Source organism: Artibeus jamaicensis, unplaced genomic scaffold (genome assembly GCF_021234435.1).
Source record: "Artibeus jamaicensis isolate MK-2021 breed Jamaican fruit bat unplaced genomic scaffold, CSHL_Jam_final scaffold_3151, whole genome shotgun sequence".
NCBI classification, from domain to species: domain Eukaryota; kingdom Metazoa; phylum Chordata; class Mammalia; order Chiroptera; family Phyllostomidae; genus Artibeus; species Artibeus jamaicensis.
The window spans coordinates 7,337,585-7,365,582 of NW_026522037.1; the positions used below are offsets into that span (position 1 = coordinate 7,337,585).

A 27,998-nucleotide genomic window follows, 5' to 3' on the forward strand; every position below is an offset into this window, starting at 1 on the left:
TATTTATGGAGCCTCTAGCACAGGAGCCCCTCCTCGCCAGCATCTGGAAAAGCTCAGACCTGGCGAATTTAGAGCAGGCACTGAAGTGGGAAGGCGCTGGAGGCGGAAGTGCTGTCTCCCATGCAAATGACTGTTTTGCAAAAACACTTTCTCCTCTTTGATGCTCCAAACATCGCACTGAGGTGGGCCAGGACAGGTTCGTGGCCCCTTGCCTTGAGGAAGTGAAGGCTCAGAGCTGACCAGATGGCCCCAGGGTCACACTGCTGAAGTACCAGGACTATGGACACAGCATTGAGAACCCACGCAGGCAAAGTGGGGTAGGCAGCGTAGGACAGGGTTTGGTCTCAGCGACCTGAAAAACACGGACAGCCATACTCTGCGACCCGTGTGACTGTGGCATGCATTGGCATCAATACAGGAGGTCCCTTAGCAGTGAGTTGTAGATCTTTGCCAAGATTAGGTAGGGTCTTTGAGGGTCTATGAGGGTGAGGTCGGGGTGCAACTTCAATGGGCTGTGATCTAAAAACGTGGGTGAACCACAGTGCCGCGGTTTGGGGTTCTTAATAGCCGTGTGGCTTCTGGCAAGTTACTTCACTGAGGGTTTGTTTGTTTCTTTCTTTTAATTTATAAAATGAGGACACTTAAATGACCCCTTGCGGGACGGCGGGAAAGAATACGAGCAGAGCGCCCGGCTCAATGCCAGAATAAAGAAAAAGTGCCGCCAGTCTGAGTTGTCCTTGTCGAATGAGTCTCAATTCTAGGGCCCTGCCGGCCGAGCCCCTTCCCTTTCCTGGTTCCTAACCTTCTCTCTCCTCTGATGCCTCCTCCCTCCAGGCTTCAGTCGCTCCAGCAAAGTTCCCAACTTAGTCGACATGACGCGCGGCGCAGCCAATGGGAGGCGGAGCTTGCGTGTTTTGGGGCGGGGGGGTGTTGCGGAGGGGTGGGCCCCGCGTCTCTGGTGTCTGCCCTGCTCAGTGAATGGAGAGAGCGAGCGCCGGCCAGCTTACCCGGCCGCCCCGTGCCCCAGCCGCCGCCGCCTCGCTCCCGAGCCCAGCCCCAAGGCGGACCTCCCTGGGAGCCGTGCCCCGCTGCACTCGCCCTAGGTCCCCGACCCGGCCCGCACCCCGGACCGAGGGCCATCGGGGCCAGGGGGCGCTCAGCACCTGGGCACTCCGAGCGATGCGCAGCGGGGCAGCGCTAGCCCCGCCGATGGAGCTGCTGCCGTCGCCGCCGCTCGGCGCACCCCGCTCCGCCCGCGCCCCGTGCGCCTGAGCGCCGAGCTCGCTCCTCCTCCGCGCCAACTCCGCCGCCCGCTCCCCAGGCCGTCCGTACTCCCCAGCGCCTCCCCGGGCTCTGCGCGTCTTGTCCCGCCGAGGTAGCCTCCTCCGGGCGCGGGCCCTCGCAAACCATGGCCCCCGGGCGGACGGGAGCCGGCGCCACCGTGCGCGCCCGCCTGGCGCTGGCCTTGGCTCTGGCGAGCGTCCTGAACGGGCCCCCCGCCGCCGCCTGCCCTACCAAGTGTACCTGCTCCGCCGCCAGCGTGGACTGCCACGGGCTGGGCCTCCGGGCCGTTCCCCGGGGCATCCCCCGAAACACCGAGCGCCTGTGAGTACCCCTGCCCCGCCCCAGCCGGGCCACCCACCTGGGTCCCACAGAGGGGCCCCCAGAAGCCAGATGCAGCCTTTTCCCTTGGCCACACTGTAGGCAGTCTCTGCTTTCACTCTCTCCTGGATGGGACCCTTCACTGTCTGACTTAGGGGTCTGTGTCTCGGGGCAGGTCTGGGGAGAGCGGAATCGAAGCCTCGTGCGATGGGCAAAGAGCCGTGACTCTCCTGGGGTGAGGGCTCCAGACGCAGGGCCCGCTGACAGCTTCCAAGCAGAACGCTGGCAGGAGACAGAGAAGAGAATATTGCCGCGTAGAAGATATTAGGGTGAGGGCAAGGGGTCCGCGCTCCTTGTTGAGAGGCGGAGGAGAGAGCTGGAGGGTGCGCGGAGACTGGAGAGAGGGCGGGAGACCGCGACCGGCTTGGAGACCAGAGTGGGCTGGCCGCTCTCTGGCTGCCCTTGCGAGGAAAGTTGAGAGTGTGTGCGAAGGTCTAACTTCTGAGGAACCAAACGAATTCCGAGTGGGTGCTCGCAAAACCCGCTCTGCCTGGAGTGCAGCCTTGGAGATGCCAAGTTGCAACCCGGGTGAATTTTTTAGGGCTCGGTTATGAATGCCTCCCCAAAAGAGCAGGAGGAGGGAAATGCTGACAGCCCTTTAAATGAGGCCGAGCGCTATAATCTCATAAACCGCACTCAGTCTCGGATCCTGGGCTTGGCAGCAGGAAGAGAGGCGCTCGGAGAGTGGGATGGATTGACCCTCGTTTTAACCCCAATTGTGCAACCAAATATTTACATTTCATATGTCAACGTTTTGGAAACATTTGTCATTTTGAACCTCGGACCAAATTCAAAACTTGGACTCAGGGTGGGCTCTTCCTAGCCTGCAGTTGGGGAGTGGGGAAGGAGGGAGAAAGGGCGGAGGGGGTTGGACCGGGCCTGGGAACACAGCCCAGAAGTCGGTGAAGGTTTGCTCTGGTGTGGCAGACTTCTCCGGGTCCCACTCTGCCTCCCCGCGCTTTCCTCACATGTCTCAGGAGTAGGTGCAAGGGGCTTCCATCCTGCCTTCCTGACTCTACCCTGGAAGAGAGGAGTGACGAGTCTGAGCTGAATTCTCCTAGAGCGTGTCGTTCCTCTTCCTCACCTCCTGTCACCTCATTCCTTCTCTCCTCTTCTTCGTACATCCCTGGGTGGAGACACGGGGGAACTGCCTGCCTTGTTCCTGGAGCTTTGCTTTGGCTGAAAACATCCCCCCCCCCTGCAACTGCAGTGCTCCTCTGGGGGGGTTGAGCCATGCGGCCCCAGAGGGTTAGCGCTTAACCTTCGTTAACACACGCAGGAAACAAGGCGTGGAAATGGGAAATGATTTGCCCAAGGCCACACCCCAAGCCGACGGCAATGAAAGGACCACGCTCCAGGTTCCCACAACTGATGACAGAACCAAGTACGTTTTACCACACCAGGGAGAAGACCACCAGTGGTCTTGCTGGTGTTCTTGGATCACTAGGACTTACAAACTCCCCTCCCTGCTCACACCCGGGCCAGCCAGAGCTAGCGAAATAATAACTGTAGCTAATGTTTAATGAATGCTTTTCCTGCCTCAATTTGTTTACACGTGCTACCTCATTGGATCTCCACAACAGTCTTATTAGTTATGTAGGTAATGCTTATTATTTCACTTTACGGTTAAGCCATCTTGTCATTTGCTCAAGGTCATGTAGCTACTTAAGTGTTCGAATCCGAGCGTGTCTGGTTCCTAAGTCCACACCCCCTACTACTCTGCTGGATATCCTTGGAACAAGAGTCGGTGTGGGCCAAGATCTATAAACAGAAGGTCCTGGAGGGTTCTGGCTGGGCTTGGGGCTTAGAAGAGGCAGCCATTGCTGATGCTTCAGGCATATCTCCCGACATCCAGCTTACGTGGACGTGAGCTCTGCTTTTGGAGGCTACCTCTCCCCCATCTTCAGAATCAGGTTGTGTGTTTGGGAAACCAAGGAGAGTGGGCCCCTCTCCTGCTGGTGTGGAGGAAGCCTTCACAAGCTGCAGGCACAGCACCGCGGTGAGCGTGCCACCCCAGGAGGCTCGGGCGGCTCAGCCCACGGCTCCCCTCTGCTCTGTGACTGGAGAAATGGGGGTCAGGCTGGAGTCCAGGCGCTGCCCTGCACCCCAGCTGCAGTCCTCCTCGCTCACTGGCAGGCATCCGCAGGTCAGAGGTGCTTGGGAATGCCTGGCTCTCAGCTGCCTCGGTTCTGGTCTCTGGTGCCACTTTGGCTGGTGTGCAGGGGTGATGCCGCTGCCAGGCTGGCCCTCATTCTGTCTCTTTGGTCTGGTGGAGCGGGGGCAGCCTTCAGGAGCAAGCTGGTTCTGGACCAAGGCAAGGGTTACGTGCAGGCCACCAACAGTGCTTCACCAACCTTCGCTCTCTCTCCGTCAGCTCAGACGCAACGTTTCATGTCTGCAAACTTTGGCGGGGGGGGGGGGGGGGGGGGGACACGACAGGATATTTGGCATGTCTCTGCAAAGGATCTCGTGAGGAGAGGAATTTCTCCTTCCTTCCTTCCTTCCTTCCTTCCTTCCTTCCTTCCTTCCTTCCTTCCTTCCTTCCTTCCTTCCTTTCTTCATTCATTCAACAAACATTACTTGGGCCTATCTGCCTTCCAGGAACTGTGTATAAAATCATTGCACACACAGAAAAGAGCCAGCAGTTCCGTTTAAAGAGTGTAAGCAAAGGACTGGACGAGGAAGCCTCCTTTGGTGAGAGCCCTTCACACTTCTCCGGGGTCAGTGTTTCCTGGGCTGCACGTTTTGTCTGCTGTCGGATGCTCCGGACCTCCCTAAAATCTACTTCTCTGCTGTTTACGCTGTGGTTTATAACAAAGAAGAAGCACGTTCTCCCTTCTTCATTCCTGCTGCTCCGCCTCCCCAGGAGCCCTTCTGAAGGGGGTGGCGCGTGTGCGTTTCTCTGGGTGTTTTTGAACCCTCGGTTCGCCGTGAAGAAAAACCTGCATGGGGCTAACGTGGTTGCCGTTTGCACTTTGCTCCAGCCCTGGAACGGGGCCTGTTGAATCGTTGGTAATTAAGCTGCTCTCCGAGTTGGGGGCCTGAGGTCCAGCTTCTCCTCCAGAGTGTCAGCACATCTCACAGAGAGAGAAACTCCCTGCCGTTTGTAAACCACCGACAATTTTTCCCCCTCCGTGAAGAGGTGACATCCACAAGAAAGCCAAATAAACGCAGAGGAGAATGTAGGGTGATTTATTATCCGTGTGGCAAAGATAGAGGACAGGAGGAGAGGAAGTGAATGGCAGGGCCTGAAACAAAACATCTACCACAGAGCACAGAGTAAACAGATGTTGCGTTTACCCTTCTGAGCACAAAAGGAGCCCACAGATGTAATTCTTCTCCAACCACAGTCTCAGCCTGGAAGAGAGGAGACAGATGAAAACGAGCTCTCACGTGGGGCCCCTCCTCCCCGGCCTGCCCACAGGCCGGCTGAGGCCCACTTCGCGCCCACAGCGAGGTGGTGGCCCGAACAGCGGCGTGGGGCAAGAGTGGACATCTTTGGTTTTTCACTTGGCTCCGGAACACGCTGGAGACTGCTGTATTTAAATAAACATTTCCTGTTTGCGAAGGAAAGCGGGCGAAAGGCTGAAACGTGAGAACGTGGTAACTTAATTTTCTCCATCACTCCAGATGACGCGAACTTCGCCAGGGGTTGGGTCCAATAAAAACCCACACCGTGTCAGGCTTTCCCTCACTTGACCACAGAGGTCCCAAGGTCAAGTGGGAGACTTTCCAAGATGCTCGACAGCCAAGCCCTGTGTCCTGGTACTCCCAGCCCTCCGGGCCAGCTCAAAGGGCCAGGGGCAAGAGGGTGAATCACAGGGCCTCTCTGAGCCAACTGGGGCCACACGGCCTTTCAGGGAAGCATAGTGCTTTGCAACTCTGAACAGATTGCTTTACCTCTCTGGGCTTCTTTTTTCTTGAAAGTAGAATTTTAGTATAGTCTAAATGGTTTCCCATTTACGGTCCTTCCCTGGTACCTAGAACAGTGCCTGGCATATACTAGGTTCTCCACAAATAGGTGTTGACTAAATGAATGGTGACTTTCATTCTCACGAGTGAAAAGTGGGCAATCACAGATTTGTATTTTTATGCATAGCTAAAGACAACTTACCAGTTATTGTAACTCATGAGTTATTAAGCGTTTCTAAACTTTGGCTCTCGAGGACTAAAATTATTTCCTTACTAGGGTTACCAAGGACTCTTAATGAATGGTTCACCCTGGGGTCTGGTTGCCAGGCATTGCTTAGCAACCTTACAACACTCCTACTGTGCACAGACCTGTGAAAAGAGCTGGAAATCGTGAACACCTAAATCCTAGGACTGTGTATCGGGCTTGTCGGCCTCATCCTGCCCTCTCTGTGGTTGTCGATTGCTGCCCTTCTCGTATTGTGTTGCTCTTGCTGATAATCCGCGTCTGATGTTATTTCTGCGTTTTTGCCATTGTGATTGTTATATTGTTTCCAGTTCCATTGGTTGTCACTGAGTTCTCTCTCCACTGGAAAGTGTGGACAGTGGGTCTGAGAGTCGTGAGGTCTTTTTCGTCAACTACATGGGCCGTGACGAGGTTTCAGAGCCCCATGTCCAGTGGATCAGCAGTGGGCTCTTGGAGACGGCTGTGGTTTGGATGCTGGCTCTGTAACATCTTTGCTGTTCTGTCCTGCGCAGTTACTCCTCTCTGGGCTGCAGCCTATTCAGTGCCTTTGTACTGCATTTCCGCACCTGTAATACAGGGGTGATGATTGCACCGGCCCGCGGCAAAGTCGTGGGCGTGGCCCAAGGTGATCCAGGTGACGCACTCAGCGCAGTCCAGCGTTCGCCAACTCCCGTCCCTCTCTCTCTCTCACGTGTAGCACGAGCGTGGTCAACGTTCCTCTTGGGGAGGATTAAGTGAAATAACGCGCAGGAACAGCACCTGGCCCGTGGTTACTCCACGAACCCTTAACGATAGTGGCGTGGCTGTTGGGTTCCATTTCTGCACCTCGGACTGCGCCCAGCTGGAAGGGCTGAGTGCCGCCCACGCTGCACGTGCCCGTGAGCGGCTCCCCTGCTCCCAGGCGGTGTCCTACGGCCTCGTGCCTGGTGTCCTCCCCTCCAGCTAAGCCCAGGTTGGCCTCCGTTCCATCCAGAGGGGATTAAGGTTGAAGTGGTTCACATCTTTGCCGTGGGCACGATGCTTTGTGGTACATTTAAATAAGGAAGGCAGTTTATTTATTTATTTTGGGGGGTTGGATTTTCCTGGGGAATTTCTGGCCCTGACTTTTTTTTTCAATGCTCAGTCCTCCTGTCCCGCCCTAAATACCCCCTTGTACTGACTTCCTGTGTTTGCCACCATTACTGCTTTTACTTGAAACAGCTGCCCTTACTAGCGTGCTCCACCCTTATTATGTAAGGTGGCCTTAACCCTTTCTAGAACTGCTGAAAAGAAAGAAAACAAACCAAAAAAAAAAAAAAAAAAAAAGGCATGGGAGCTTTTTGAGAGAGCTTTCCTGAACCACCACGAGTTCTAGGTAGGATGGACCCAGGGTGTCAGCTTTTCCAGGCTCTCCATCATTTGTTGTTCTCCAGCCTGCAATTGACGTCAGCCTTGCCCAGGTGGAAAGAGTTGATGCTAATAGGAAAGCTCTGATTCTCTGTTCGGAAGACCTGGGTTGGGTTTTGCAACTGCTGCTACTGCTGGTCTCCGCAGGATACACCTTCCTGCCCACTTACTGTGGTCTTCTGTTGCCAGCATCTCGTCTGAGGCTGGGTCATTTGTGAGGAGGTATGTGATTAAATGTCCTCAATCCTGAGCAGACAGGGAGGTGGGAAAAGGAGCGATATTTGGGCGTGAATCTGTGGACTCCAGGGCCAGGCAGGGCTCCAGTCCTGGTTTACCACTTACTGGCTGGAAGGCTCCAGATTCCTCATTTGTAAAATGGGAATAATAACAATACCCCCTTCCTAGGAGGCTGCGGGCGTGGAACTAGCTCACACTGACTACTTGGATCAGAGTACCTAAGTGTTCCCATCCTTATGATGATTGTGTTTCTTACTGACGGCAGCCTGCCTTCCAGAGAATGCTCAAGATAAAGGCTCATTTGGACAAACGGGGATTGACAGAGTTGAAAGGTGTTCTCTCACCCGAGTCCCGGCCACGTGCATGTTGCTCTTCCCCCAACATGACTGTGGAGAAAGTGGCCATTCTCCTTTGATTCCACCCGGTGGTGGGGAACTCAGTTCTTCCTAAAAGCAGTTGATTCCGTTTTTAAAAACAGTTCTAAGAAGAACTTTTTCTTTGTTTGGGGGGTGAGCTTATTTCCCACTGATTGTTGTTACACAGAGCAAGTACAATCCTTCTTCTAAGTGGTAGGATTTAGAAAGACACACTGGCCCTGTGTTTCTCACCACCCGCTTGTCCAAGTCCCTCTTTCCTCCCGTGCATTTTTAGAATTACCACAACTCTTCTGTATGCGTCAGCCCTCGGGCAGGTCTCCCCCCTCCGCCCCTTTTCCAGTTATCTTCCTCTGAACGGGTTCCAGTCTTCTTTGCCAGTGTTAGAATGGGGACGTCTGCTGTCTTGCTATGTTGAGGTCCATCAGCGTGTGTCAAAGGTACATTTTCACTTTGGACAGCCGTCCCCTGGCTCGGCTCATTCAACCAGGGTGTCCACTGCATCCTGAGTCCCTCCGGCCGCCCCCTGGTTGTTGATCCTTCTCCCCCATCTCAGACTTGTGCAGTTGACTTTTTGGAGTCTGAGTGCAACACTCTGCACATATCCTGATTAATTTTTGGCAAATAGTTTCATTTCATCGGCTTTTCAGGAACACTCCCTGTTGGGAGTTTCTCATCTGGCATTTTAACCGCCCCTCTCCCCAGGTCCTCTGCAACTTCAGTGAACTTGCCCTGTGCATCTTCGTCCAGCTTGTCAATCAATCGACAGAGTCCTCTTGGCCTTTTTCAAAGTCTCTCTATGGTCTGAGGTGTGGATTCCATAAATACCGGTTGGCCAAAAAGTCCATTTTTTTTTGGTACGGTGGTTTTAGTAGCACTTCATTGTATTTAATCTCGTTCAAAACAGTTTTGTTAGATTGTATTGTGACAGCTGTCATACCCCCATGCATTAAAAAAAACTTAATCAAAATTGGTGACCTTTTGTGCAGTCATTTTAGTGTCGAAGATGGGGAAACATACGCAGCTTATTAGTCATATTATGCTTTATTATTTCGAGAAAGGTAAAATTGCTGAAATGCAAAAAAAAAAATTTGTGCAGTGTGTGGAGAAGGTGCGTGACTGATCGAACGTGTCAAACGTGCTTTGCAAAGTTTCTTGTACTATTGACATGTGGCCAAATACTTCTTTGCTATGGGGCTGTCCTATGCGTTGGAAGATGTTTAGCAGCACCCCTGGCCTCTACCCACTAGAAGCCAATAGCGGGAGACAGCTGACATACTCAAAATATCCAAGTTGATGAAGTTGTTGGTGAAAATGAAAAATGTGTCTTTTATTTTATGGAAAAAACCATCCGGACTTTTTGAGCCAGCCCAGTACCTCGCCCTGTCCTTTCTGGCTGGGATGGGTCAGAGTCTCGAGGTCTCATTGGCCCAGAGTGTCTTTGTTCCCTGGGGTTCTGTTGCTCATATTTTCTCTGGAATGAATTCCTATTAATGCTTCATTCCTCGGTTGAATTGCCTCTAAACTCTTGGTCTGTTGTAGCCCTTTTCATCATGGCTTTAGATTCATCTCTGTCCTAGTACGCTGGTGCCAGAAGCCCCACCAGTGTGGGATGTGTACATGTGTGTATGTGTGTGTGTTATTCTCTGCTGGAAAATATTTTAGCCTGAGCAGCTCGGCCCTTCTGTCGGTAGCGGAGCTTGTCAGAGAAGCTTCAGGCTCCCACCGTGACTGCCGTCACCATTTCGGGTGCCTGTTGGCACAGGGCTGAAGGCTGGAGTCGTGCTGGACTGTGTTGTGATGGAGGACGGGGCACAGAGCGCTGAGGCCTGCAGGCTGTCCCCAGATCTCTCTAAACCACCACCAGCACCACGGCTACCACTCACAGGCCCCTCTCGGTGCCTGCCACTGCTCTCACACTTCACAGGCATGGCCTCACTTCCTCCAACAGCCGTGCAAGGCAGGAACACGTACAGTCCTCATTGTACAGGTGAGGACCCACGTCAGAGAGGTGAAGGAACATCCCCAGGTGGGAGCAGGGGGGTCAGGGTTCAACGCAGCAGGCTGTTCTCAGGTCTGCACTCTGGCCACTGAGCATGTCATTCCTCTCAAATCTTTTAAGTCAGGTCCTCCTCTGTCTTCCAAACTCAATTCCCAAAGACCAGCCAGAAGAAAAATCAGTGAGCCCCAGTTGAATCAGTAAGCACCTGTTTGATGCAAGGCACGTGGACAGGAAGGCCAGTGTGGACCCCTGGCGGAAGAGCCATCAGGTCCAGTTGGGGAAGCAGGTAGCACTGGAACTGGAGCTGGAATGGGGTTTCCTTAGACAGTGATGGGAACGTGGTACAGGTTCACAGATGTTCATGGTTCTGGAGACCAACAAGGGAAGAGCCCAATTTAAAATGATGGGAGTCACACTTGGGGAAGCTGTAGCTAACAAGGCCATTTGGAACAGAATCCAGAAGGTCAAGTCTTAGGGGAAATATCACCGTGGTTCTGTGGCTGACTATTATTTTTAAAGATTTTGGAATTTGAAGGGATGACCCTACCAAGTACAGTTCTGATGAACCTTCTTGACCAGTAGTTTTCCCCACAAGTATCTGCTTAGCTTTGTTTGGGTGGGAGTTGCCTTTCTTTCCAGTTAGATGTGCCACTCACATTCTCCCAGCCCTGGCCCCCGGGCTCCCCCCAGGCTGAGATCCGGTCCTACTAAAACAGAAGCCCCGTAAGGTGCATCCTGCCTGGAGCGCATGTGACCCCACTTTCCCTGGCCTGTCCCTGCTTGTGTGGGCTCAGACTCCTTCCCTTGTCCAAACTGCCACGGGGGTTCCTGACCCCTGACTCATTCTGCACTTCGGCAGTGCTGCGGGCTGTGGTTGCTGAAAGTCTGCCAGCACATTGAACCACCCACCTTGACGCCCTCTTGAGTTTTTCCTCCTCCCCGTTTCCAGTCCGCTCCTCAGCATACCCATTCCCTGCTCCCCTGGCCGGTCTGCCTGGTGCGGACACCATGGACTTCTGACCTGGGGGTTCTGGGCCTGACCGTAGATTTTTGCATCTTGTGCATCTCTCCTCGAGCCTGAGCTGCCCTGGCCCCTGCCTCGACCCTTCCAGCTTGGCTTCTTGTTCTCTCCTGCCTTTCCTGTAGCTCTCCGCAGCCTCAGTCACTGAGCTTGGACTTCCACCATCCAGGGCCTGAGATCGGATGGCGGGGAGATTTTTGTGACGTAGATCTTCATTGGCAGCTGGAGGCTCCTGGCCTATTGGCTGAGTCCTGGGCACAGCTCCTACGTCATCTTCAGAGACATCTGAAGCCTTCTGTGTTGCCCAGGGTGGTGATGGGGCACCGCAGGGCCGGACTGTGTGGGTGATGATGAGTGACAGCCTGCTCCTGAGCACCTGCATGCACCCCAAGCAGAGGAAAGAGCAGACTGCTCTGTGACTGAAAAAGCTCACTGATGATCGTTTCACTGGAGAGCTGTCCTGCCCAGAAATATGTTGCAGACGTTTCTGGATTGTCTAGCACTTCCTTGACATCCTTTTTTTTCCTCCCCGTCTCTGCCCAACTCTAGAACGTAGGTAGAAAACTGTTGTGTATGTGGGGTTTGGAAGCAGTATTACTGGGGGCCAATGGGAAGGTTATCTGATGTAACCTTAAACGGGTGAAATGACCGAGGCAGAAACCGGGCTTTCGTCTTTGTTATTTAAACTGCGGGACGTGGCAGGAGTGTCCTTCCGAGTCTCATTTGTCTCCTCTGTTAGCTCAGGACTGGTGGGTTCTCATGGAACCGGTGCAATGTTTGAATGAGATCAGATGTCTATGCATTGCTCCCCCCCCCCCAGATTTAATGCTGAGCAAATACCTTAATGAGTCCACCAGTAATATCTGATTTTAACCACTAAACCCTGTATCTGAAAGGTGATAGGGGTTCATCTTAGAATCTGGCATCTGTGGAGGAGGAAGCTCGACAGTCTCCAAAGCGTTGCTCAGTCACCCATGTCTTTGAACTCTTCATCAGGATGAATTTTTCACAAATGCAAGTATAGCCCTGTCAGCAACTCAACCAGGTGGAGTTTAGAGGACACATTGTCTAAATGTGTTAATATAATAATTTATTAATTAGTAAGCATTGGTTTCCAACAATGTAGAACCAAAGAAGGGGCTCCGTGAAGGATGGAGTCATCGAAAGGAGCTCTTTGGTCTTACTATAGTATGTCCTGGAAACAATGAAGAATAAGCTAGTGAAGAACAGCCAGAACAGCTCAAAATAATAGGGAATCAGTCTAGGCTGTCCCTTCCCACCAAACGACGGACAAGGCGAGGGCCACCAGGCCACGTTCGGAGGGGAGGTTTGTGGGATGGTGCGGGAGATGCTGGGATGATGAAGGATGTGATGCCCAGCGCTCAGGGACCACGGGGGAAAGCAAGCCCTGCTCAGCCCTTTCAGTGGGTACAAATGTGTAGAGAAACCCACGCCTCATTAAAAAAAAAATAGTACAAATAGAATTTTTTTAAAAACTCCTAGGGAAAATACTAATCTGAGAACAATTGTCTCTGAGAAAGCAGCTAGCTGGCAAACGACACGGCTCTGTATTTTATTAGAGTCCTAACTCTGCAGAGCAGTGACCTTATTTGAGAAGCATTTAATAAACACTGACACAGCGCAGCAGCTCTGAGGCCGCGACAAGACACAGGGCCGCCTTTGGGAGGCCAGCTCGCCCTCTTGGGCTGTCCACTGTAACTAGACCACTGGCCCTCGGTCCCCTGTGGTGTTAGCTCACTTATTCTTCTCTCAGCTCTAACCGAGCGGGTGGGAATGTTCCCAGGGGAAGGGGAAGGAGGGGGCTTTGGACTGAAGGTTGCTGTTTGGGGAGGTTTGCCTAGGAGAAGGGGAGACTGGGGGGAGCTCATCTTCCAGAGGAAGGGTCTGAGAACGGTCCTCTGGCCCAGTTTCTCTTTGGAGATCTTGTGTTGTACCCGGAGACCTGTGATGTGTGTTGGAGGGTGGGTCCCTGGTCCTTTGGGATGGAAGACGTGTGGCTTGCAGTAGCCCTAAGAAACACGTGCACTACATCTCCTACTAGAGGCTGGCACGTTCCTTCCCAACGCTGCCAGCGTACAAGTCCTGAATTTCTGCCACGGAACTCGGTTCTGTCCCCCGCCCCCTCTCATTTTCTTCCCTAGCCAAGAGATTTTCAGGCTTTCGAGGTCTCTCTGGAGATCATCTGGTCTACCCCTCCCCACTGATCTCAGCCCGCCTGGGCAGATGAAGGTCTCAGAGAGTAAGAGGAGGGGACCCCAGCTTCGTGGTGGGAGCTGCCCTCATGAGAAGTCTGCCCCGCTCTCCTTTCAGCCCCGTTCACAGCATTTGGTCCTCGGCAAAGATCTCTCGGAGCCATAGGAACTCCTGCCATCTGGGAAGGCAGGCAAACAAGGAGAGGAACCAGATCTAATACAAAAAATAAGGCCCAGTGCGGAGCCAGAGGGGCGGATTTCAGACTGCAGATTGTATCCTGAGAACCCCAAGCACGAAGGGAGCTTGTTTAGGGTCCAGAATGGGAAGACCTCCGTCGGGAGCACTGCAAGGGAAGGGGCGCCGGGACCCAGGACTGGAGCAGGGATCTGCAGTGGGAAGGCCACTCACTCCCTGGGAGTTTTTAACAACCCCCGGTGCCACCGCCTGCCCCCTCCCCCGCCCCTCCCCCCGTGCAATTACTTCATACCACTGGTGGTAACCAGCGCCCTCTGTGGACTCCGCTTAGGCATACGTGTTAATACTTTCTGAAACGTTCCCACGAGCTCCCTCCTGCCATGTGCCCTCCTTGTTGTTCTAGAAATTTTGCAAAGACTCACACGTCCTCCGGGCCCTCCCCCTCCTGGAGCTGCGTGCTGATGCGAGCCGCAGTCAGCCAGGAAGCTCTTCTCTGCCTTTAAGACAGGAAACATCTTCTGAGAAGACCACTCCAATTTTCTTTGTGTGTTGCTAATGAACAAAGGGGCCCCGTTGCAAAACAGCCGGTGCTGAGCAGAGTGGGGCTGATAGCACCTCTTGCCAAATGTGACTCTAGTTGTTTGAGGGGGCGGGGAACAGCTCTGTCAGGAGGAGGGGGGCAGGGGGAGGCAGCGTGGCGTGGTGGAGGGAACTCTTGCCTGGGAATGTGGAGACCTGGCTGCACCTCTGACACACCGAGTGACCTTGGACAAGTCACTCGACCTCTCTGGGCCTCAGTTTCCTTGTTTTTAAAGGGAATGCGGGGAGTGCACTGGAAGATCTCCAAGGATCCTTTCAGCCCCATGCATGCTCAAGGCAGGGGGCTGGGATTTGGGGTTTAGACCGGAGCCAATGTTCGGCCAACCCAGGGGACGGCTAGAGGCAGCGGAGAGGCCAGGACAGCTGCTGCAGGGAGTGGCTGGCCCTTGATTAGGGCTCCAATAATTAGCTCAGCTCCACAGTAAGCCCTCTGAAATCAGGAAAGAAAAAGATGTTCAGTTTCCAAAATAGAAGTCGGCATTTCTTAAAACGGATGCATTTGGCCTTGGGCTTTTGTAGACTTGATGCACAGACATAATCTTCCTTCCTCTGTAGCAGAGCAGCGTGGGGTCTCCCTGCTGGACTCAGTGTGGCCTGCACGTGAACGCAATCACGAGCAAGTCATCTCGGCGTGTCCTTTAACAATAACTGGCTTCTCTGGGCTGCTGGGAGGATCCAATGAGGTAATATGTGTCAGGCTCAGAGGACAGTCCCTGGCATTAAATAATGACTCAAAATGTCATTATTCCAATTACCTTTGCTGGTTGGCAAACCACCCCAAAACTTACGATTGTGAAGCAATGATGTTCTTATCTTGCTCCATGCTTCCTTGGGTCAGGGTTTTGGATATGGCTCCATGGGGAGGGCTTCTCTCTGCTCCCCGACGTCTGAGGCTTCAGCGGAGAATGAGGGAGTGACCCAGGGAGATCCAAATGTGTGGGAAGTAGAATCAAGTGTATGCTGGGCACTCACGTGTGGCCTTGAAGGCTGAGCTCAACCGTGACAAAGGACCGGAGTGCCCACACGTGACCTCTCTCTGCGGCTTGAGCCGGCCTGCAGCACGCTGGCCTTGGGGTGGTTTGACTTCTCAAGTGGAGGCTCACAGCCCTGAGAACAGCTGTGCCGCCGTGCAGGTATCACCTGGACTTTCTGTGATGTGCGACTCATCTTGCAACTAGATTCAAAGCTTCATGGTGGCGGGAGCCGTGCATTTCGCTGTGGCTTCCCACAAGCCTTGTGAGAATCAGACCAAGTCAACACACTGTTAGAAATTAAACTGAGTTGGACAGGTGGAAAGACCCTGGGTTTCAAAGCTGAAGGCATTCGGATTCAGAAATATCTGTATTCAGAATGTGCGCTCTTGGCAAATCACTCGTCTCTGTGGACTCGGTTTTCTTATTTAAAAATATAGATAATAATACCTGTCTCCAGCGTTGTTCTAAGACTCGGGGATGATATAGGCAAAACGCCCAACACACGCGACACCACCGAACATCGCGAGGCACCTTGGCGTCGTGGCCTGCACACAGGTGCTCACCGTGGGGGGAGCTCGCTTTGAATTTCATTGCTTACGGTTCTGTGATGGCCGTACACCCTTTCGTCTCCTTGAGTCTTAGGATCTTCACCCAGAAAATGGGTGTAATAAATAGTAAGTGCTGCCCTGGCTGGGGTAGCTCAGGGGATTGAGTACGGGCCTGCGAACCAGAGGATCGCGGTTCGATTCCCAGTCAGGGCACATGCCTGAGTTGCAGGCCAATTCCTAGCATGAGAGGCAACCATACATTGATATTTCTGTCCCTCTCTCCTTCCCTTCCCCTCTAAAGATAAATAAATAAAATATTTAAAAACTGATGAGGGTGAGAGGTCCATCATGTAAAGCTTCTTGCCCCGTCGTCCACACACAGTAGGGACTTAACACATAGTGCCTATAAATTGAGCGGCCTCAGGTAACAACTGTAGTTCTTTGGCTTGTACTGGATATTGACTCTTCCATGAAATATGCATGGAGCCACTATTTGTTCAATGCTAATACGTCACAGTGGCCTCATTTCTCAAGTCCCTGCATAGTAGGGTCTGTTGGTGTCCAGATCTAGGAAGGTCCCCTCCTGGGATAATGGTCTCCCATGAAAAGGGGCCTTGTGGGCTTTTGACCCCGGAAGGGCCCCTGGCTTCCTCAGTTACAACCATCTTGCTCAGATACACACGTGACTCCTTTCTTTTTTGGGTCCATCCTCTTTCTTTCTTCCTGATGGATAGCTACAGGCCAGCATGCCAACTCTTACCTCGTGCCTGTTTTTCTTGTTGCCCTTTTTAAAGCATCATTTCCCTGGCTCAACTGTGGCAAACTATACTAGCCTCATGTGTGCGGCGCAAAGTCAGGACACCGGGTTTGAATTCCCCAGGCAGTTCGTGGGACCTGAGGCTCCGTGAGGAATCAGCGACCAGGAGGGCCTCCTTCCTGAAGGCCCCTGAAGCTGTCTTATGTCTGCTTGCTATTGAAAGTCCCTCTATCCCCTCCGTCATAGTAGGCGTGTGTTGTGTTTCGGCTGCCCAGAATTCAGTCTCTCTTCCTAGCAGAATATCATCTTCCACAGCCACGGGATATAGTCAGGTGGATTTGATCAGGGGCTCTGATCAGATCGAGAGATGGGCCCGTCCAAAGACAGGCTCATGACCTAAGTCGGATTGATTGGAAGCTCCCTTCCTGGACTTGAAATCTTGACCAGAAGGACAAGGAGCTAGGACCTGATGGCTTGCCACTTCGTCTAAGCACTTGTGAAAGGGCCACACCCACTTTCCTTTTCCCCAGACCTGTTCTTAGATTCCCATTGAGTCCAGAAGTCCCTGTTAGCCTTCTAGCAAAACTTGCAACTAAATAACTCTGAGCGACCACAGACAACAAACTCCTGGGGAGAAAGTTGCATAAGGAGAAAGATTGCGCCTGGCACCCGGTGTTGCAGAACAGCGACTCTGAGCGACCACAGACAACAAACTCCTGGGGAGAAAGTTGCATAAGGAGAAAGATTGCGCCTGGCACCCGGTGTTGCAGAACAGCGCACCCGGACTTGAATCCGTCTTTCTGTCCGCCAGTTGAGTGCCCTTAGGCGAGTTCATTTTTCTCTTAGGGTGTCAGCATCCCTGTAAAATGAGGATAATGAGTTCTGAAACCCTGATTCTCAGACTAGGCTGCACACTGGAACCACCTGGGGAGATTTAAAAATTACTCATGCCAGGGTTTTGCCCTAGTCATTCTGATTTAATGATTCGGGGGCACTTCCCGGGTGTTGTGTGATTCTATAAAGCCCCGAGGTATTTCTGACGTGCAACAGTGTTTGACCTAAAGAAATTCTTCAATTTATAGAGAATGTTAAGTAAGTTCATGTTAAATGGTTAGCATAATACAGGAACTGATAAAAGTTACTCTCTTTCCTTTCCTAAGGTGGATCAGAATCCCTTGCTTTTGCTTCTAGCACAGTCTTCTTTGTTTGGAGTAGTAGTCATAGTGATGCATGACGACCGTGGTACAATGTAACCTCGCTGATTTATACCATTTGAGGTGAAGGCCAGTCGTACATGCAGCCAGGATTATGGAATAGACAAAAATGTGATTACTTTCACATCCATGGAGTAACTGGGGCGAGTTCAACAACGCCTTGTGAGGGTGTTCTATGGAATAACTGCTTTAACGGATAGAAAAAATTGATTTGTAATTACCATGGCAACAGCAAAACCGAGTGATGTCTTCCCGAGGGATGTAGACCGGGACCCCAGAGGGTTCTCTCCCAGATCTGCCCTGCAACTTGCCGAGTGACCTGGGCTCCAGCAGATCAGGTCTTGGGTCCTCAGTTTCCCTGGAGCTCACTGATTTTCCAATCAGTGCAGGTTCAAAATAAGTTTCTAAGGAAATGGGCCCACATGACAGCTGTTAAACAATGATGAGAAGGTTCCATAGGAAGCAGAGTGGAGGCGGGGCCTCGAGCCTCTGAGAGGAGGTAACTGGAGGTGTCGGCCCTGTCGTCGGCCGCCCCTTCTCTTCCTCGACCCCCCTCCTCTTACCTCCTCCTGTCCCCCACTGTGCCGCAACTCTGTCACAGCTGGCCAAAGCTCTGCTTTTATAATGTCCCTTCCATAAAGGGGACGGCAAGGGGCCTGTGTTTTTAGACCTTGGTACTATTGACAGTGGAGGCTGGATTTTTGGGTTGCTGTGGGGGGTGCCCCCCGTTCATTTAGAAATATTTTGCAGTGTCCCTGACCTCTGCACACTAGATTCCAGGAGCACATACCACCTCCCCTCCTCCAAGTCGGACAGCCAAACACTGTCTCCGGACACTGCCAGTTGTCCCCGGGGAGACAGAATCACCTCTGGTGCAGAGCCGCTGCTCGAGCCCAGTGCCAGTCACGTGTGTTTAAATTACTGAGGAGCGTAAGTGTTTGGTGTGCACAGTGGTTAATCTCTGCAGTGCCCTCCCAGATTTTCAGATGTCAGTGAGCCAGGCAGCTCCCGGGAACCCTTACGTCCGCCGGTACAGATCGGGGTTCGGAGGCACAGTGAAGGTAGCGGTGGTAATGACAGCCACGGCCATCATTTACTGAGTGTTTATTATGTGTTAGGTGCGTGGCTATGTGCTTTGTATGTTACATTGTCTCGGTTAATACTTCCATGGACACAGTTTGCGAACCAGCGGCCAGCCGGCCAAATCTGGCCCTCCCGCATGCTGTGCTTGGCCCACCTGGTGTTGGCTCACATAATTGTTTTCTTTTTTTGTAATGTCAAAATCTTGCCAACATTTTAAGATTGGGTGAATTCATTTAAAAATCTATGTCTACCTTGTCAAAAATTGGAAAATTCTTCAACAGGGGCTCAGCTTGGCTCTGTGGCAGTGATTGGCCGGCCTTTCGATGAGGCGTGTCTCCGTGTCACCGCAGGCCCTGCCCCTCCCGCAGTGGCGCGGGCACTGACCCTGTGTGTCAGCTGCCTTCGGCTGCATGTCATGTCCCTGTGCTCGGCTCAGCTCCCCCACAGATGCCGTGTCCTTGCTCCTCTAGGCTGCCGTGTCTGTGGCCTTTCCTCACAGCCACGCTATGGGTTGCATCCATCACTGTTCTCATTTTAAAGATAGAAGAACCGAGGAAAGGTTTGGCTGAGTTCACACAGAAAATAAGCAGCAAAGCTGGGAGCAAACCTGAGCCTTCCCACCTCGCCAGCATGGCCCTGCCTGTGTCACAGAGTAACCGCGAGTCAGGGTGCCCTGCGTCCTGGGGCGCTCCAGCTGGCTCTTCTGCACCTTGGGGTTTCCTCAGAGAACCAACGCTGTGGGCCTTTAGCTCACCAGGAAACCCACGTGTCGCCAGGACGGGAAGGAGCCTCCTCTGAGTGTGGCTCCCGAGCCACGTCTTCCCTGCGTCTGTGCCACTCTCTGGTCCGTGTCCAAGGGCTGTTCTCGCACTCCCACGCAGCCGAGGGGCCAGCTGGTGTGTGTGCTCCTGCCCGAGACAGGCCGCTCGCCTGTGGGGAAGATGTGATTGCTTTAGGAAATTAAGTGGGAGTGATTAATTAGGAAATGTACTGAGGACTGTGGGAAAGAATAGCAGAAAAGAAAAAAAATTGGAACCCTAAATACAGAAATGCTCCTGGCCCCCGTGGCTAAGGATACTGCGTTCGGTGGAGCTGAAGGCATTTGATCCTGTTTTCTCCTGCGGCGGCGGCGGCTGTGATACAGCCCCTCGCATGGGGCTGCCGGAAGGAACCATGGAGCCCGCGGGCCCCGCCCTTCCTGCCACCACATGGGAAAGGCGGGCTCAGAGAGACCACCAGGGGAGCTGGCAGCTACGAGGGACCAGCAGGGTGTGGGACTCGGAAGGGGCCGAGTTGGAACGGTTGACACCTTCTTGCTAGTTGTATAATCCCAGGCAGATCTCGGAACCTGTGCACAGGCATCTCGCTGTGAAGTCAAGGTAGCAGCGACTGTCGCCGAGGCGTGCCGCAGGGAGTCAGCGAGCAGGCGCCGGTGCAGGGACCGCGGGTCGGTGGCACGTGCCCGGCACTGCTCTCACGCATTGCTTGTGTTTCCTCCATTTGTACAGCATTCCCCGGAGGTCAGCACTGTTGTCTCATCTTGTAGATGAGAAGCCCCGAGAGGGTGCACCGTGTACCGGTGTCCCACAGCTAGTCGGCGGGAGGGTGGAGTTTCCTGCGCAGTTGGGTCTGGGGGCGCACGTTCTCAACCGCGAGGCATTGCACTGCTCAGGCGTATTATACAGTTTACGCCATGTTGTGTATAACATTGTATAGTCAATAAATAAAACAACATATGATACAACTCATGTAATTTTTAATGTATGATATAATTTATGTAAATTTTTAATACAAATTTTCCCTATAGCCAAGGTGTTATATGAGGTTGAACCCTATGGAACAATCATTTGTGTTGGTAGACAAGGTTGAATGACCGTAATTTGACGGAGTTCATTCTAATATATGATACTTAAGCCACAGGGATTTCTCTTACCTTCTGTCTCAGAAAATGCGCACTCACACGCACACACGTGTGCGCAGTTTTCTCCTCCACAGAGTGGAGCTGCCGTCCCCACGAGCTGCTGCTGTACCTCGTCAGTCAGACAACGCGTGCAGGGCGCACCTGGCACGGTGCTGAGTAACCAGGGTCCCTTGTGATTCTCCGGGCACAGCCGTGGCCCCCGCACCTGTAGGGTCCCGCCAGGTAATATTCCTCTCATCCCTAGTGGCTTGGCTTTTGGTTTGAGGGTCTCCGTGTACAATAAAACTTTTAAGTTACAGGTAAAGTACTGAGCCCAGGAGCTATTTTTTATTCCCTGGGACTTTGATCTTCTCAATAGGCTTCGGTCAAATACACAGTTTCCTGGGAGGCCAGGCTGAGTGCTGTTGCCCTCCACGCACATAAGAATTATGGTGCCGCCAGCAAGAAATGAGCTCCCTGCCCAGCCTGGGAGTTCATTCCTCGTGGTACAGTCCCCTGCTGTTCTTGCTGAATTTTTTAGCTTATCAGAAAACCTTGTGTTTGGAGACTCTACCCGACTCCAGTCCCATCTGTGGGTTTTCCTATAGTGAACGTCCCTGTTGACCTCTTGGGGGGTGGGCGCTGAGCCTTTAAAGGGAGGGCTGTGCCGCGGTGGCCCCGCTCTCTTCCCAAATCGTGTGCCCGAATGAGCTTGGAGAGACTGGTGGCCCGTGGCTGACTTCCTGCTCTTCGACCCTGGCCGTGCGTCTGGATAAGTGTTCTCAGTCCTCCGAGTCAGCCTGGATGGCCTCGAGGAGAGTCGGTGACCAGTGAGCCACCTCCTGGGGCCCGTTGTGCTCTCCCGCGGCTGGTGGTTTGGGTCCCCGCACTCGCTCCGGAGCTGCACAGGGATGGCGAGTGTGCTAGTGTTGATCGAGGCCTCTTGTTGTTCCAGGCACTCTGCTCAGTGTTGCTCATTGTTTCACTGAATCCTCCCAAGCACAGGATCAGGACCAAGTTGAGGCAGGGAGAACAGACAGTTCGCAGTGGCCACCCACGTGACCAACAGTGGAGCTGTGACTCAGGCCAGTCTGGTCCACATCCTGGGCTCCCCCACCACCCCAGTCTGCAGCTTATAACCGTCTTCTTGCTTTTGAGGTGCTACCACCCAGAATTCCCTAACTCTACAGCAGCAGATTTTACTGCTTCCCATGTGTGGAAACAAATGCAGAGAGAGGATGCAGATGGTCCCTGAATCAGAGCCCGGATATGCTTGTGAACCGGGCTGCTGCCTGGGTTTCTTTTGTGGAGCAGGGCTTCCTTGTGTGGGTTCCAGATCCTATCAGTAGGAGAGTCGGGGGAGACTTGTGCAGGACACCCAGTCCAAGGGAGCAGCCGTCACTGTAAACAGGAGGGCACCTCCAGTGTGTCAGTCACTCGGCAAGGCCACCCTGGTCCGCCCGTGTGCACCTGTGGTGCCCTGGCCACCGAGCCCTTTCTTACCTCACTGATCTGCCCTTACAGAACACAGCCTTCTTGCACCTACAACAATGGCTGCTTTTCTAAGCCCAGAAAATAGCAAGTGTTGGTGAGGATTTGGAGAAGTGTAAATGCAGTAGAAATGGGGCGGCCCCTGTGGAAACAGCATGGCAGTTCCTCAAAAGGTGGAACATGGAATTACGTATGATCGAGCAAATTTGCTCCTAGGTTTAGCAAAAGAATAGAAAGCAGGAACTCAGATACTTGTGTGCCAACATGCATAACAGCATTAATCACAATAGCCAAAAGTTGGCAACAACCCAAATGCCCAACAGATGAATGGATAAACCAAATGTGGTGTGTGTGTGTGTGTGTGTGTGTGTGTGTGTGTGTATGATTCAGCCTTGAAAAAGAGTATGTTCTTACAATACGGATGAACCTTGGAACCAATGTCAGGCAAGCCAAGCCAGACACAAGGGACAAAAAATATAAAATTCTTCTTATATGAAAGATGTGGAATTGGCAAATTCACAGAGACAGAAAGCGCCCTGGAGACTGCCAGGGGCTGGGGAGCGGGCAGTGGGGAGCTGTCACTCGATGGGCACCGAGTCCTGCTTGGGGGCATCAGACGGTTTTGGGGACAGACAGTGGAGATGAGAGGTGGGCAAGACACATGGCGAACGTACCCGATGCCACCAAACTTAAAAAAGGGCCAAAACAGTCGATTTTGTGTTACATGTATTCAACCACAATTAAATTAAAAAAAAAAAAAAGCAGTCTCCTCACGTGAGACACAGAAAGTCCGCTTTGTAAAGAAGCAACATCTTACAGACGTCTCCTCCTTTTTCATCTCAGGGCCCAGGCCTCATGCCTAGCACAGGACCTGGCGTACAGGAGATGCACATTCTTTTTTTTTTTTTTCTGAGCCAAACTGGGAGTAGCTAATTCCATTTGTGGTTGACAATGGCAGCGAGGCTGTGGAGTGTAGGTTTTACTACCATGGCAACTGTGGAACACCAAGATGATAAATTAAGAGAATGCAGTAATATTTTTGGCAGGTGGGGTTAGCGTGAGGTAACGCAGCCCAGTGCAGGTAAACACAAGATCTGAGGGAGAGTGAATTGTCAGTCATTGTCATAAAAACCGAGAGTCCCAGCCAAGCTGTGTCCCCTTTGTTCTGGTTGAGAGCATCCAAGCAGCTCTTTGGACCAGCTGAACCACAGGGGGTGAAAGGATGAAGTCCAAGTTTGTATTTGGGCTCTAGGAATCTTTGTTAGAATCTCTCAAGGGAAGACAGAAGGCCACCCGCCCTTCTCTTCATTTACAGACAGCGTAGTTCAGCTCTTTGGGAAGAGGCGTTGTGGGTCCACAGATCTCCCTGGCCATCAGCAGAACCACAGCTGGTATCTGAGAGGGAAAAGAAAGACGACCACACTTTGGCATTGAAGGAAACAGACCTGGGAGGAGATGAAAGAGATTTGTCTTGGCTGTGCCGTTTCATGGGTCAGCATGCCCCCTTTAGAAGGAGCAAATCGTTTCTGAAAGCTGATGTGGATTTTCTGTTGTTTTCACTTGTCCTCCCTCTGTGTTTAGGTTTGATGACTGTTTTCGGATTGGGAAGGGAGGTGTCTTTGCCTACCTCCCTTTGACACCCTTCTCTCTCGACCAATACACACAGATACACAGATACGCAGTGTGGATACTGAATCATTCTTAGCAAGGCGGGGCAGCTTTAGAACCCCGGAGTCTGGTCCCCTGCAGGGCTCACCATCCTGTTCCCAGCCCATCCGTGACTTCCCTCCTCCTGACTCAGTGATCTGAGTCACATCCCAGTCAAACATGTTGTGTGACACAAGTGTCATGAAGGAGCCTGGACGTCTGCCACGGCCACCCGGTGAACCTCACTTGAAAGGTCTTTAGGCAGCCTCTGGGGGGGTCTGGGGTGATTTCTCCATAGTAGAATGACCATGGGGTTTTGAATGAGGGCTAAATTTGAACCTGGGCTTTGACACTTGGTGGTTGAATAACTTGGATGAGTCAGTAAACTCCAGTTTCCTTATCTGTTAAATGCGTGCAGTGATACCTATGTCCCAGGGTTCGTGTGCACAGCTCCTATACATGAGAAGCCCCTGCACGCAACCTGCAGGTAGGCAGCTGCCCAGGCCTCGGCCGCTACTGCTGTTACAAAGAAACCGAACAGTCAGATTGAGTCTTTTGGCTCTGGCACCAGAGTGGACTGATGCTGGTGTGCTTGAAAAGTCCCAGCCACCCAAAACTTAGCGGGGGTTGTGATAGCAGACAGCTGTGTGCTGTGAGACAAAGCACGAACAATCAGACACCACTCACTATCACCAGGCTACCTACCTTAGATACATCATCACGTTCAACTCACACAGCTCTTAGCGATTTTGGTGCCATTTTTATACCTGTTTTTCAGAAGAGAAAACTGAGGCTCCATGAGGTTAAATCACTCGTCCAAGACCACTCCACTAGTAAATGCTCGAACGCAGACAGTCTGACTCTGCAGCCCAGGCACATAACTAACACACTAGCAGCTATGGCAGGAAAGCCTGCCTTCGGGTCATTTTGGAAGCTGAGCCAGGAGAGTGCCAGGCTCAGGACCTGCCATGCGTCCTGAAGCCTCAGTCTGAGAAACCCTTTTTGTATCTTGAACATCCCCAGATTTGCCCATCCAATGAAGTCCTTGTTCCTTGTGGCTTTTCCAGGCTTGCCAAATCTGGTCCCCATCACTCATGTGATTAGTTCACTTTCACTTTGACTCCGTCAACGTGCATTTGCCGACCAGCTCCCCTGTGTTATGACTGCCAGTGCTGGAGACTGGTTATTGAGTTCACTTACCAGGCCCTCGGCCCCACCTGCTGACTACGCATGATCGCATGTACTCATCATTCGGCGGGTCTACACGGTAGACCTCGTCACCACCTACTGCTTATTACTGCTGTACAGTTGGCCAAATAGAGGCCGGGGGGTAAAATATTAGTTGCTTAAGGTCCCCCCAATTATGTCAGAACAGGGATTCACATCCTTTAAGGCTTTTATCAACCCTAGACTCAAGGAATTCCCTTTTCCAACTCCTGCAGTACTAATTAGTCTGCTTGATTAGTGGCCCCTGAACTTGGGCAGGCATCAGAATTACCTGGAGGGCTTGTTAAAACACAGATTGATGGGCCTCACGGCCACATGTTCTGATTCAGTGTGTTGGGACGAGGCCCAAGAATGTCCGTGTCCATCGCGTTCCCAGGGAGTGCGGATGCTGCCGGCCGGGGGACCCCTCTTTGGCAACCACGGCTCTCGCCCAAGCTCTTGGAGCAGAGGGATCTGTTCTTCGCCTCTAGCGTTATACAACACCTCAGCACAGCCTCGTTTCTCGATACGTACTTGTCTGTTTGAATTGTTCGGTCACACATTCATTTCTTCTCAATATATCATGTTGTTTTTACTTCTCACTGTGCAAATTCTTAGGCTGTTCCTTTTAGGGTTTAAGCTCCTGGGGGTCAGGAATTTCGCCTTACACTTCCTTTTGCAGAGCTTTGCACACTCCGAGTGTGAGGTAAATGTCCTCCGGCTGGTTGCCTAATTCAGACCGACCTTGCTAAGACCGAGATTGCAAGCCACTTGGTCTCTGGGGCACAGCTCTTGAGACAAACCTCTGGAAACCTACAAGAGGGCCTAGTGTGTAGTTGGTGCTCAGTAATGTCTGTTGAAGGAAGACCACCTTGTGGCTTTGGGGCCAGCAGCCTTCGGGTCTACCTGGTACCTTGAGCCCAGTTCAAGCTCGGGAGCTGGACCTTAGTTTTCCAGGACCTTCAGTTAATCTACAGCAGTGCTTCGCAATCCTAACCGCACATTGGAATCACCTGGGGGGCTGTAAAATAATATTAATGCCTGATATTTACACCTAGAGATTCTGATTTCATTGCTGTGGAGTGTGGCCTCAGCAGCGAGACGTTTAAAGCTCCCTGGTGAGGCTGGTGTGTAGCTGAGGTTGAGGCCAATCTAGAGCCTTTGGCTGCAGGGCTTTCTCCTGCGCATTTCCAGAGGCGCGTTATGTACATGCATAGGGGTGCACACGTGTGTAGGGAAGTTTGGGGCTCTGTGCTTTTCCTCGAGGGGCGCAGAGTGAGCACCTCTGCCTCTGGGAGGAGGGTGCCGGGATTGGAAGCCAAGCGTTGGGGAAAAGTTGGCCAGGCCAGAGGGTACTTGAGAGCCTTGAGCACGCCTGCCTTCCTCTGCCATGGCTGCCTTTGCTGACTGCTGGTTGCTACGTTGCACAGCCACAGGGCCTGTTTCAAGGCTGGAGGCAGGAGGTGGTGGGCTGAATGCAGGTGGTGTGCCTGCTGCAAGCCCCTTTTGTTCACCCACAGTTCAGAAGAGGCCGTCCTCCCAGGGACTGAGGTGTGGGGTTTAGCGTTCGGCACCCTGTGCATCGGCACTGGGTTTGTTCTTGGGTTTCTCGGTGGAAATGCACACGGCTACTTGAGACTCATGAGCTGGCTGCGAGCAATGGGAAAGGTCATGCCGGGGCCCCTACCCCAACAGGTTGCTTGACTCAGCACAATCCTGGTGTAATTAAGCATGACAAGAAGCAAAAGGGGAAAGGGCTGGTGCTTTCCTGTGTGCACTCAGCCCGGGCCCTCAGGGAGCAAGGTATTCAGAAGTGCCAGCTGCTCTAAATTTTATTGGAGCCAAGGTTTGGCTCACCTGCAGCCATCTCCATCGGCTTGTCCATGGGCAGTTGGGCTGCCCTTCAGTAGGTCTGCAGGATCAGGTCACCCAGAGAGCTGGCTGGCTGAGTAACTCCCAGCCACTTTCCCTCTTCTCTCCTCTCACGTGGCCTCAGAAGCCGTGTGTAAGAGAAGTGGTCACCTTAGTGCATTCAAATTGCTCACCGTTGTTTGGGAAGTAGCAGTGGGCACAGCACTGTGCCGGGCCCTGGAGCAAGGGCTGGCACGTGAGATTGGTTTCTTCCCTAGCAGAGCTGTTGTGCTACGTGGGAAAGCACTTAGTCATCATCACAAGGTCTGGAATCAGATTCAGTCGCTGACTTGTGAGGCCCAACTGGTAACATAAATGGGTGGCCTGTGCAGCCACAGGGGGTGGTGGGAGTTCGTAGGGCCCACAGTGGGCCAGGAGCACATGCTGAGCCGAAAGTAATTTTTTAAAACCCCCTTTGCTAAGCCAAGAAAGCAGGGTGTGTAGAGTGGGACTCGACGGTGGGCAGCCAATATGACAGCCACTTCTAGTCACTTAGGGTGGTTCCAGAGTACCTCATGGCTGTGTAAGGGTCTGAAGACCCAAAGCCCAGAATGAGCTCATGATCCTAGAGATTTGTTCTTCTGGGACCTGCTTCGTGTACATTAGCTGATTAAGGAGCCCACCTTGAGTGCCTCTGGGGGCTTCCAGAATGCAAGCAGCCAAAGCGGGACTTGACCTGGCTGGTGTGTCAGTGCAGACACCTGATGAGGCCGCCAGTGTGATAGGGAAGAATTGCAGTGACTCTGCCCTGCAAGTGGGACTCGAAGCTTATCTCTTCCTGTCATCCCTTTAGCAACAGGAGAGGTGAGGGGCAGAGAGAAGGAACAGGGCTGGATCCTGAGCCCTCTTGTCCGTTCTCCCTCCAGCTTAGACAGGGAATGCTGATGTGGAGAGCTCGGTGGGCTTCTGCCGTGCTCCCACCTCGCGTCCTTCTGGTCTCCCTCTGTTCTCACCTGCCTTAGTCCAGGGATGCTCATCTGCCCATCAGGTGACTATGGGCCCAGATCCCCCAGGGGCAGGCCCTGGACACTCTGACTGTGCTGTCAGCTCTCAAGCTGTACCCTGTGATGCTAGGGTCTATGTCAAGGTTACATAGATCAAGAGGCCTGCATTAGCCTCAAGGGCCCTTTCTTCCAATGGCTGACACATAAACATAGACTTAGTCTCACAGACTTAGAGCGGCAAGTCTCTTCCTCCAGGGCTTGAAGCACTACATAGCTTCCAGTTCTTTCTTGTTTGTGACGTGGTGCTATTTTTAGCGCCCTTCTTCAGATATGTGAGGCTCTCTCACTGTTGTTTTCTTTTTCTTGGTCCATCCATGTGCTTATGTTTTCCGCAGCGTGTGTTGCTGCGAAATGGTTTCTGCAAAGCCCCTTGGCTCTTTCCTAAAGCGATTCTCCCCCTTGCAGTGCCCCACACA

The 27,998-nt window shown here is 52.6% G+C and overlaps 1 protein-coding gene across 1 annotated transcript in view; it reads left to right on the top strand.

The window, feature by feature from the left end:
* The first annotated feature begins 959 nt into the window (after window positions 1-959).
* Window positions 960-27,998, top strand: part of SLIT3 (slit guidance ligand 3) — a 513,545-nt gene continuing 486,506 nt past the window's right edge. Inside the window, exon 1 of the mRNA XM_037127916.2 lies at window positions 960-1,605. Coding sequence (XP_036983811.2) covers window positions 1,409-1,605 — 197 coding nt within the window. The 5' untranslated portion in view covers window positions 960-1,408. The remainder of the gene's footprint in view (window positions 1,606-27,998) is intronic.